At 47.0% G+C, this 12,896-nt stretch overlaps 2 gene segments (V, D, J or C); both read right to left on the reverse strand.

Moving 5' to 3' along the window:
* Positions 1–11,111, reverse strand: part of LOC120936375 — a 167,481-nt gene extending 156,370 nt beyond the window's left edge. The window contains 2 exon segments of the V gene segment in view: positions 10,688–10,949; positions 11,036–11,111. Of these exon segments, the coding sequence occupies positions 10,688–10,949; positions 11,036–11,081 (308 nt within the window).
* The window catches only part of LOC120936501, a 339,157-nt gene that overhangs the window by 161,576 nt on the left and 164,685 nt on the right, over positions 1–12,896 (reverse strand).

The following is a 12,896-nucleotide window of genomic DNA, read 5'->3' on the forward strand; positions in this document are numbered from 1 at the left end:
AGCAAAATGCTAGAGTGCAATTTACATAATGGGAAACTATTTAGATTGATCTCTGTGTCCCCAAGAAAATATATTAGTAAGGTTTTACCCTCACTTCCTGTTTGGCTATGTGACAGGAAGTGAATGAATTAGAAAGGGTGAAGACACCTCACAAATGTTGTCACTATCAGGGGTGCAGACATCCCCAAAAAAATGAGCAGATAATACTTATTTGCAAATTAATAATTTTTTAGTTAACATTGGGTGGGGTGCTCTAACACACACATTCCTACATATTAGCAACGCTCTATCCTGGCCTATTGGCATGGTTATATTTTCTTAGGGCTCTCAATAAAACTCTATGAAATTTGTGCTTAAACTAGAACCAGGGGCGGACTGACAACTCATGGGGCCCCTGGGCAATAGAAGATTATGGGGCCCCTGGGCTTACAGATGACCACCACGCCAGGAGGTAGTGCAGAGGCGGGCAGCTAAAATCTTGGGATATTCACATTAAAAGCATGTCATTTTCGGACATATCAGGGACAGATCTAAAAAAAACACAGATTTTTACATACTGTCCCTGGTTTTACTGAGCCTGGCAACCCGGATGGGGCCCCCTAGTGGCATGGGGCCCTCGGGCAGTGCCCGAGTGACTCAATGGTCAGTCCGCCCCTGACAAGAACTATAATCAACAAGTTTTATTTTCTTTCATTTTGGATAGAGTGAGGGAGGGTTATAGGCCCTGTCAGTTTATTTTGTATTATCTGTGTCCAATTGGGGAGATTTGCCTTCACTTCCTGCCCCATAGCCAAACAGGAAGTGAGAGAAAAACTATGCAAATTAACCACTTCCCGCCCAGCCTATGGCCGATTTACGTCCGGGAAGTGGTTACACAATCCTGACAGGACGTCCTGCAGGATTTCATGCCGCACGCGCCTGTGGGGGCACGCAGCGCGGCGATCGGTGATGCGGGGTGTCAGTCTGACACCCTGCATCTCCGATCTCGGTAAAGAGTCTCTCACGGAGACGGAGACTCTTTACCACGTGATCAGCCGTGTCCAATCACGGCTGATCACGATGTAAACAGGAAGAGCCATCGATGGCTCTTCCTCACTCGCGTCTTACAGACGCGAGTATAGGAGAGCCGATCGGCGGCTCTCCTGACAGGGGGCGTTCGCGCTGATTGTTTATCAGCGCAGCCCCCCCTCGGATCACCACACTGGACTACCAGGGATGCCCACCCTGGACCACCAGGGTGTGCAAAAACAAAAAAAATATAGAACAAAAAAACAAAAAGCATTAAAAAATAAGAAAAAAGATGCCAATCAGTGCCCACAAATGGGCACTGACTGGGAAAATCAGTGCCACCCCACAGTGCCCATCCATGCACAGTGCCCACCTGTGCCACCCATAAGTATCCATCAGTGCCACCCATAAGTGCCGCCCATAAGTATCCATCAGTGCCACCCATAAGTGCCGCCCATCTGTGCCGCCCATGAGTGCCCATCAGTGCCGCCTATGAGTGCCCATCAGTGCCGCATAGCAGCGCCGCCAATCAATGCCACCTCATCTGTGCCGTCAGTACTACCTCATCGATGTCCATCAGTGCCATCTCATCGGGGCCCATCAGTGCCGCCATATCAGTGCCCGTAATTGAAAGAGAAAAACTTATTTACAAAAAAATTAACCTAAAAAAAGAAAAAGGTTTTTTTGTTTCAAAATTTGCAGTCTTTTTTTAGTTGTTGCGCAAAAAAAAAAAACGCAGAGGTGATCAAATAACAACAAAAGAAAGCTCTATTTGTGGGGAAAAAAGGACGCCAATTTTGTTTGGGTACAGTGTTGTATGACCGCGCAATTGCCATTCAAAGTGCGACAGTGTTGAAAGCTGAAAATTGGCTTGGGCGGGAAGGTGCGTAAGTGCCTGGTATGGAAGTGGTTAAGGGAATCCAGTGCCCCCCCAGAACTAGTGTGTGGGTCCCCTGAAAATTACTGGGCGGGGTTATACAAAAACAGGGTGTGACCTTGACAGGAAGGGGTGGGTCATTTTTCTATTAGGAGGTGCAGATATGTAGTCAGGCCTTGGGCAGAACCAAACCTTAATATACTACTGCATATTAGGGCTTATTTAGACCGGAACCGATTTACAGCGTGTTTTTATATTGTGGGAGGAAACCCACGCAGGCACAGGGAGAACATGCAAACTCCATGCAGATGCTGTCACGGGCGGGATTCGAACCAACGACTCTTTTGCTGCTAGGTCAAAGTGCTATACACTACACCACTGTGGTGAACGAACATGATTGCAGCTGAAAGCATGAGATCTTTTTTTTTTTTTTGCAATACCATGCTTTCCAGCCTTATTGACCCCGCCTCTCTCCATAAAGAGGACCTGTCACACACTAGTCCTATTACAAGGGATGTTTACATTCCTTGTAATAGGAAGAAAACTGATCATTTTTTTTTTATTTTTTTATTTCAGTGTAAAACATTATAAAACTAAATAAAAATAAATAAGAAAACCCCAAAAAAAAAATTTAAAGCGCCCCGTCGCGACGAGCTCGCGCACAGAAGCAAACGCATACGCGAGTAGCGCCCGCATATGAAAACAGTATTCAAACCACACAAGTGAGGTATCGCCGCGATCGTTAGAGTGAGAGCAATAATTCTAGCCCTAGACCTACTCTGCAACTCAAAAAATGCAACCTGTAGAATTTTTTAAACGTCGCCTATCGAGTTTTTTAAAGGGTAAAAGTTTGACGCCATGCCACGAGCGGGCGCAATTTTTAAGCGTGACATGTTGGGTATCATTTTACTCGGCGTAACATTATCTTTCACAATATAGAAAAAAATTGGGCAAAATGTATTGTTGTCTTATTTTTTAATTCAAAAAAGTGATTTTTATCCAAAAAAAGTGCGCTTGTAAGACCGCTGCGCAAATACGGTGTGACAAAAAGTATTGCAATGACTGCCATTTTATTCCCTAGGATGTCTGCTAAAAAAAAATATATAATGTTTGGGGGTTCTGATTAATTTTCTAGCCAAAAAATTGTGATTTTCACATGAAGGAGAGAAGTGCCAGAATTAACCCGGTGGGCAAGTGGTTAAAGTACTCATGGCTATAAAGAATAGAGTCATTGCTCATTAAAAAAAAAAAAAAAAAAAGGGGGTCCCTCCAAATTTAATTACCAGGCCCTTCAGGTCTGGAATGGATATTAAGGGGAACCCCGCCGTAAAAACCCCAAAAAAAAAAGACGTGCGGTTCCCGGCAAATATCCATTCCAGACCCTTCAGGTCTGGTGTGGATTTTAAGGGGAACTCCACCCCAAATTGAAAAAAAAAATGGCGTGGAGTCCCCCTAAAAATCCACACCAGACCCTTATCCGAGCACGTTGACCTGGCCGGCCGCAGAAAAGAGGGGGGGACAGAGTGCGGCCCCCCCCCTCTCCTGAACCGCACCAGGCCACATGCCCTCAACATGGGGAGGATGTCCCCATGTTGATGGGGACAAGGGCCTCATCCCCACAACCCTTGCCCGGTGGTTGTGGGGGTATGCGGGCGGGAGGTTTATCAGAATCTGGAAGACCCCTTTAACAAAGGGGACCCCCAGATCCTGACCCCCCCCCTGTGTGAAATGGTAATGGGGTACATTGTACCTCTACCATTTCACCCCAAAAAAAATGTCAAAGTGATAAAAATGACAGTAGCCGGTTTTTGACAAATCTTTTAATAAAATCTTCTTTTCTTCTTTCCTTCGGGGTTCTTCCGCTGCTTCTTTCTTCTCGTCCACATCTTGCCCGACGTCTTCTTCTATCTTCTCCGTCCGTCCTTCCGCCTTCTGGTCCCGCATCTTGCCCGTTGTCTTCTCCGTCCGCCTCCTCGTCCGCATCTTGGGTCTTCTGCGGTCTTCTTCTCGGTCCGCCGCCTTCTCGTCCCCTGCGTTTGAATTGTAATTGGCCGCCGTTTTCCCGCTCCTGGGACCCGCCCCCCTCTGACGCCACAAGTAAACTCCTTAGAAGGTCATGTGCGTCAGAGGGGGGCGGGGGTCGCAGAGCGTCACACAGCGGGGGAATTCAATTTCAATCGCGCCGCCCGGAGAAGAAGTTCCCGCCGTGTCACACTCATGTGACCCCGCCCCCCTCTGACGCACATGACCTTCTAAGGAGTTTACTTGTGGCGTCAGAGGGGGGCGGGGTCACATGAGTGTGACACGGCGTGAACTTCTTCTCCGGGCGGCGCGATTGAAATTGAATTCCCCCGCTGTGTGACGCTCTGCGACCCCGCCCCCCTCTGACGCACATGACCTTCTAAGGAGTTTACTTGTGGCGTCAGAGGGGGGCGGGTCCCAGGAGCGGGAAAACGGCGGCCAATTACAATTCAAACGCAGGGGACGAGAAGGCGGCGGACCGAGAAGAAGACCGCAGAAGACCCAAGATGCGGACGAGGAGGCGGACGGAGAAGACAACGGGCAAGATGCGGGACCAGAAGGCGGAAGGACGGACGGAGAAGATAGAAGAAGACGTCGGGCAAGATGTGGACGAGAAGAAAGAAGCAGCGGAAGAACCCCGAAGGAAAGAAGAAAAGAAGATTTTATTAAAAGATTTGTCAAAAACCGGCTACTGTCATTTTTATCACTTTGACATTTTTTTTGGGGTGAAATGGTAGAGGTACAATGTACCCCATTACCATTTCACACAGGGGGGGGGGTCAGGATCTGGGGGTCCCCTTTGTTAAAGGGGTCTTCCAGATTCTGATAAACCTCCCGCCCGCATACCCCCACAACCACCGGGCAAGGGTTGTGGGGATGAGACCCTTGTCCCCATCAACATGGGGACATCCTCCCCATGTTGAGGGCATGTGGCCTGGTGCGGTTCAGGAGAGGGGGGGGGGGCGCACTCTGTCCCCCCCTCTTTTCTGCGGCCGGCCAGGTCAACGTGCTCGGATAAGGGTCTGGTGTGGATTTTTAGGGGGACTCCACGCCATTTTTTTTTTCAATTTGGGGTGGAGTTCCCCTTAAAATCCACACCAGACCTGAAGGGTCTGGAATGGATATTTGCCGGGAACCGCACGTCTTTTTTTTTTTGGTTTTTACGGCGGGGTTCCCCTTAATATCCATTCCAGACCTGAAGGGCCTGGTAATTTAATTTGGGGGAACCCCTACACATTTTTTTGTTTGTTTTATGAATGAATCCCTTTAGAATTGTCAGAGCCGACAATTCATTATAGCCGCGTGTGAAATTTTAAATGACTTTTTTCCTTCAGAATGTCACTTTGTGCAGGGGGAGTTCTAAGTGCGGGAAAAATGCGCTATTTCACATGCTGACATTACACCCCCCCTAGGTACGAAATTTAAAGGAATATTTCACTTTTATTGTTTCACTTTAAGAATTATTAATTTCACTGCTCCCGAAAAAACGGCCGTTTTAAAAAATAAAAAAAGCATTGATACATGTTCCCTGGGGCAGGACTGAGGTCCCCAAACACTTTTTAGGACAAAACTTGCAGATTAGCCTTTAAAATGAACACTTTTGATTTCTCCCATAGACTTCTATAGGGAGTTCGGCGCGGCTTTACATATTAGTTTCAATGCGCCGGCTGCTACGCTGGTTCATGCGCCTGATTAAGCCTCCACCCGGAGTACTAATTAATGCATGAACCAGCGCAGCGCACATAGCTTAGTAAATCAGGCCCTATGTGTCTACAAAATAGGGAATATATTTATGGCATTTTTATTATTATTATTTTTTTACTAGTAATGGCGGGGATCTGCGATTTTTAGTGGGACTACGATATTGCAGCAGACAGATAGGACACTTTTGACACTTTTTGGGACCATTGACATTTATACAGCGATCAGAGATAAAAATAGCCACTGATTACTGTATAAATGTCATTGGCAGGGAAGGGGTTAACACTAGAGGGCAATCAAGGGGTTAAATGTGTGTCCTAGGGAGCATTTCTAACTGTGGGGGGATGGGACTGCCTTGAGGAGGAGACATATTGCTGTTCATAATCAGTATGAACAGCTGATCTGTCTCCTCTCTCCTGACAGAATGGAGATCTGGCTATTTACATTGACAGATCTCCGGTCTGCCAATCTCAGGAGCGATCATGGTGCCTGTCGGACATTGCGGCCGCCGCATTGGCTCTGTTCTCGCACCACGGGCGCGTGCCCCCTAGTGTTCATAAAGCGGCCGACGTACAGCTATGGCGATTTGCCCAGGGGAGCCAACCTGCCGCGGTATAACTGTGGCGGCTGGTCCTTAAAGTGGAGTTCCACCCTGAAAACTTTTTTCACATTTTCACAGTCTTTGATTATTATTTTTTTTAACTTACCAGAAGTGCCCTGTTGCTACGTGGTGGCTCCTAATCTGCCACTTTCGGCTCCGTGGCGCCACACATCACTTCCTCCCTCGCCTGTGCTCCTGGGAAATGTAAGTCATCATTTCCCAGGACTCAGTGGGCAGGACTGTGTGAAAAAATTGCATTATTTCCCAAGAGGAAATTACGCGATTTAAGGCGGATCTATCTATCTATGTTGCCATAACAATGGGATGGGACCTTCCTCCATCGCTGCCTGTGTTATGGCAACTTGCTAAACAATCAGTGTTACGGCCGCCGGAGCATGCGCAAGATTGAGAGGTGCATGCTGATTACCCAGCATGCACCTCTCGATTGGTTATCCAGGAAGGATTGAGCTTCATATGCCCACACTCATCATGGTAACGGCCAGAAGAGGATTATCTAAAATAAAAACATATATGATTACTATCTACTAGCAAACACACATAGGGCCAGATTCAGATACCTTTAGGCGGGCGTAGTGTATCTCCTATACGCTACGCTGCCGTAACTTTGACAGGCAAGTCCCGTATTCAGAAACAATTTACGCCCGAAGTTACGGCGGCGTAGCTTATATAGGCCGGCGTAAGCCCACCTAATTCAAAACTGGCTGGTAGGGGGCGTGTTGTATGCTAACTAATCGTGACCCCACGTCTTTGACGTTTTTAACGAACGGCGCATGCGCCGTCCGTGAAAGTATCCCAGTGCGCATGCTCCAAATTACGCCGCAAATAGTCAATGCTTTCGACGTGAACGTAACTTAGGCAAAACCCTATTCGCGAACGACTTACGCAAACGACGTAAACCGTAAAAAATTTGACGCTGGCCCGACGTCCATACTTAACATTGCGTACGCCTCATAGAGCAGGGGTAACTATATGCCGGAAAAAGCCTTACGCAAACGACGTAAAAAAATGAGCCAGGCGCACGTACGTTTCTGAATTGGTGTATCTACCTAATTTGCATATTCTAGGCGTAAATCTCCGGAAGCGCCACCTAGCGGCCAGCGTAAATATGCAACTAAGATACGACGGTGAAAGAGACTTACGCCGGCCGTATCTTAGTAAAATTCTGGCGTATCTTGCTTTCTGAATACAGAAAGAAGATACGCCGGCGCTTCCTAGAACTTTACGTGGCGTATCAATACACCAACGTAAAGTCTATCTGAATCTGGCCCATATAGTTTATGTGTGTTATTAATGCAGTGTGAGTGGATGCCTGGGGAAAAAAAATGTTGGTGGCCGGATCTCCGCTTTAAGTGGTTTTAAACCTCAGACATGAAATATGATGTGTACTTGTCTCAATCCAGAGCACTAAGTGTAATTTCTGTCTGCTGCCTTATTCCTGTGCTATCAGCATGAATTATTTCTGACAAGTTTTCCTGACACCAAGAGAAAAATTATGACAGGGGAGGGATCTCCATCTGATTGACAGCCTCATTTCCTATGTCTCTTCCCTCCAATCAGCTGTCAAAGCTCTCCATTCCCTTTTTCCTGAAAGCTCAGATAAGCTTTATAAATTCTGCACGTTGGCAGTAGAGAAGAGAGCGGTGCAGATAAAGTGGTATAACTTATGTAGCACCCTCTACCTTAGGTAGGTGCTAGAGGTAGATTTTTCTCTGTTGCAGGTAAAGCTAGGCCTGTTGGTTTAATCTGTGGGCTGGGAGTGGCTTAGAGTAGGCTGGTGACTCACAGTTAGCTTCACCTTTTGGTTACCTCCCTTCTGCTTCTAAAGGCTTCTAGAAGGAAGGTGGGGAAGAAGGATGGAGCTGTCTGGGGTGTTCTAAGAAGCCCTGATCAATCCTTAACCTGGATTGGCAGGGGACATGCCTCCTTTAATACCCAGGGTAAGCTCAGCTGATTAGGAGTTGTTCGGGTGGAAGAACGGGAGAGGGAGTGTTAGCCTGTTGGGGCCTTTGAGGAAGCCCCCCAGCCTGAGGGGGGTGACCTTGGGCCATGGGCTCAGAGCTGTACAGGAACCCCACACAACCCAAGGGGTATTCTGAAAAGGAGCAGGAGAGGACAGTGGAGAATACTGCCAGGCAAGTCTGCAGGAGGGATCCGCCAGGGGTCAGAGAGTGGCAGGCACAGTCGGGAGAGCTGGGAGAGGCATGCTGAAGCAGACTAGGAGTGTGCAGTCTTAGATGGGTGTGGAGCCAGCAGGAGAGACTGTGATGTTACTGGCATTGAAGTCAGGCCACTGCAGTCAGGAGGGCTGTCAGGGTCTGCAAAGGGCTGACTGGGATCAGTAGTTCACCAAAGAGGGCAGCTAGCAGCATACCTTTATTTTTTTTTACACCATAGGGGCCCACAGTCCCTGCCTGTAATAAGGCACTTATGCTAAGGCCTGGCTGAGACCAGTGTCAGGTCTAACCATGTGCTAGCTGCGCCTGAAGAACTGTGCTGGAGCGAGAAGGAAAGATAGTCTGCAGCAAGTGTTGTGCAGGAGGAGAGTATCTAAATTGTCCCAAGCCATGCAAGGATCTTTTCTGGGCATCCCATGAATTCCTTAACCCCATCCAAGTTTTAATCCCTCAATAAAATACAAAAACAAAGCTGATGAACTTGTTTATTTTCTTCGAGTGTTTGGAAGTGAATGCCGATGGCTCTGGTGGTCCCTGACATTTGGCTCTGGTGGTCCCTGACATTCGGCTCTGGTGGTCCCTGACAATTGTCTTTGGTGGTCCCTGACATTAGGCAATGGTGGACACTGACACGTTACACTGGTTTGCATTCATAAGGCTGTAACCTATCATACCGTGGTCCCTGACATTTGGCTCTCGTGGTCCCTGACATTCGGCAATGGTGGTGGTCCCTGACATTCGGCAATGGTGGTGGTCCCTGACATTCGGCAATGGTGGTGGTCCCTGACATTCGGCAATGGTGGTGGTCCCTGACATTCGGCAATGGTGGTGGTCCCTGACATTTGGCAATGGTGGTGGTCCCTGACATTTGGCTATGTTGGTCCCTGACATTTGGCTCTGGTGGTCCCTGACATTCGGCCCCCAGTGGTCCCTGACTTTCGACACTGGTGGTCCCTGACATTCGGCACTGGTGGTCCCTGACATTCGGCACTGGTGGTGGTTCCTGACATTTGGCTCTGGTGGTCCTTGACATTTGGCTCTGGTGGTCCTTGACATTTGGCTCTGGTGGTCCTTGACATTTGGCTCTGGTGGTCCCTGACATATGGCTCTGGTGGTCCCTGACATTTGGCTCTGGTGGTCCCTGACATATGGCTCTGGTGGTCCCTGACATTTGGCTCTGGTGGTCCCTGACATTCGGCACTGGTGGACACTGACACGTTGCACTGGTTTCTATTTAAAGCGGGGGTTCACCCCAAAAAAAATGTTTATACATTACATTTAGGCGAGTTGTTAGAATGACAATCGGCTGTTTTTTTAAAAATCCTTGCCGTACATACCGTTTTATAGATATATGTTCACCGCGGCTTCCGGGTAAAATCTGCGGGACTGGGCGTTCCTAATTGATTTACAGGCTTCCGACCGGCGCATACAGCGCGTCACGAGTTGCCGAAAGAAGCCGAACGTCGGTGCGCAGGCGCCGTATAGAGCCGACTCGCAGTCCGGCTTCTTTCGGCAACTCGTGACGCGCTGTATGCAACGGTCCGAAGCATGTCAATCACTTAGGAACGCCTAGTCCCGCAGATTATACCCGGAAGCCGCAGTGAACATATATATATATATATAAAACGGTATGTACGGCAACGATTTAAAAAAAAAAACAGCCGATTATCATTCTAACAACTCGCCTGAATGTAATGTTCAAATTTTTTTGGGGGGGTGAACCCCCGCTTTAATAGGGCTGTAACCTATCTTGTATGGCTTGCTGGCTGCAGAATGAGGGGTGTGATTTATGTTGAAGTGGGCGAGGTCACATTTACATTTACAAGCCTAGTGTACCCTCCCACATTCACTCCAATCCCAAGGATTCAGAAAGATTTAGAGAGAAGAGGATATGATGCAATCCCTGTTCTAAGAGATCCTCCCTGCCAGAAAACATGATGCATTTTTTTTTAATCATAAAGCTGACTTCCTGAAAATTAAATCAGACAAAGAAATTTTAAAAATGTTTAGTGTTTTGTGTACTAATAGGGGATTTTTTTAAAATCCTGGAGTTCTGCTTTAATTCACTGGGTATATATGTAAGGGTTTACAACCACTTTAATTAATGTCACTGTGTTATTAATTATAAATACAAAGTACACTGATGCCTCTGGTGTTCTCTATAAACATTGCACATTGTGTTTATGTCACATGTCACTACCTCTATATATCACTGTGAACATGCCAGTACCAGTACCAGCATAGAGAGCACAGTGAAACACTCCTTCATCCTCTGTCTGCAATCTACTGATGGACAGAACGGCCGATCCTCCTGATATTTGGGCTGAGAACCGATCTGATATTCCAGAGGGTCTGTTATTCTGGTTGCTGCTACTGCTACTGTAAACTATCAGTTTGGGGACACTTCCAGGTGTCTGTAGGTACCACGAGGGGTAGTTATCCCCAGTTACTGATCCTCCACTCCGACTACAGGTCAAACGGGCACTTTCACCAGGAGACCCAGACATGGCAGCATCCTGAGTGACAGTAAACTGAGCCACAGAACCTGAAATATGAACAGGACAATGTTATAGAAAGAGGAGATGGAGAGTGTCCTTGTGTAATATACCCATATAGATCATTTTATCTTACCAGAACAAGATAAAATCAGTGTGAGGAAGAGGATGGTCAGAGACATGGTGGGGTGTATTCTCTATGTAAGTGATGTAGAATTGGGTCTGGGGTTATAAAGCATCCACAGAGAACAGGATGTGCCTTCTAATGCAAATGATTGTCTATTCCCTTGTAAAAAAAAAAAGTTGTGCAGTTAGACACCTACTGTTTCCTTCTTTACATAGATATAAAATGATTTGATTATCCATATATTATTGATAATGTAACACATTGGGGGTTATTTACTAAAGGCAAATCCACTTTGCACTACAACTACAAACTACATGTGTAAAGTTCACTTGAAATCGCACTGAAAGTGCACTTGGAAGTGCAGTCGCTGTAATTCTGAGGGGTAGATCTGAAATGAGGGGAAGCTCTGCTGATCTTATCATCCAAGCATGTGAAAGCTAAAATGCTGTTTTTTATCACCCTTGCATGTCCCCCTCGAATCTACAGCGACTGCACTTCCAAGTGCAATTTCAAGTGCACTTATAGTGCATAGTGGATTTGCCTTTTCGTAAATAACCCCCATTATGTTCTATTCACAAAGCTTTACCATCAGGATAAGCTGCTCTCTTTTAGCCATGTCAGTTGAAAATAACGGCATCTTTATTTTTAAGTAAACATTTTGTGAATCGTGCCTATTATTTTTATATAGCTGTATGATGATTTGTGATGTCATTACGTTACACACATACAGGGAAGCAAGCATATATCCCAGCATCCCATTTTGATGGGCCCCCCTTCTCTGTGCTTCTCTTCCCTAGTGAATCCCCCATAACAGTGGCAGCCTGTCCATTAGAGGCGCACGGGTGCCACCCTCCCTATCCATGCGTCCGGCCCTCTGATCTACATGCAGGGCGCCGAAAACATGGATTCCAATCAGGATTTTTTATTTTAAGCACATTGAGGCTCTACTAGGCTTCAAAAAAGGGTGGGCACGGGGCGTAGAGCACTGCGCCCGAAGCCCACCCAGTGACAATAGCAAACGATTATTCACTATTGTAACACTGATTCTCCTCCCAGACAATCAGGAAGTGGGTCCTGAGACCCGTCACCCGATTGGTCCGAAAGGAGATCCAATTGGATTGGCCACCAGGAGGAGGAGGGAGGAGACGCAGGGTAAGTGTAACAATACGCCAAATTAGTTTCAGGTTTATGGATCGCAACTGCGGAGACTTCTCAGGTTCGAACCCAGGTTTCACTCTTAACTCAGTTAAGAGTTTGGGTTCTATCATCACAGCCTCAGTAAAGTATGCCACTCGGGCAGTCAGGGTTGCCAGGCTCAGTAAACCAGGGACAGTATGTAAAAATCTGTGTTTTTTGTCCCTGATATGTCCAAAACCGACATGTTTTTGATGTGAAAATCCAGAGATTTTAGCTGCCCCCGCCTCTGTACTCCCTTCTGGCTTGGTGGCCATCTGTCAGCCCAGGGGCCCCATAATCTTCTATTGCCCGGGGGCCCCATGAGTTGTCAGTCCGCCCCTGCTTCTAAGGATGTTAGCCACTGCTTTGCACTTCACCATCACTTGTGGGAACCCAGTCGGGGTTCCAGGTGTATGGACTCTTGCTTATCAAGGACTAATGTACTCATGTTTATTGAGGCTTCATGCCCACTGGCTTAAAAAACCCCAGTGTTCTTGGCAGAAAAATGCAAATTTTGAGCATTTTTTGTACTAGCATTTAGGAATGTTTAGTTTTTTTTTCTGCCTGAAAAACGCTCCCAAAAATGCGAAACAAAAGTTTTTTTTTCTGCGTCTAAACGCTGAGCTTAAAAAATGCCTCTAGACTACCTAATGTGCATGTACGAATAGGATAAGATTAGTTGCTTCTACAGACA

This window comes from Rana temporaria, chromosome 1, assembly GCF_905171775.1.
Source record: "Rana temporaria chromosome 1, aRanTem1.1, whole genome shotgun sequence".
NCBI lineage: Eukaryota > Metazoa > Chordata > Amphibia > Anura > Ranidae > Rana > Rana temporaria.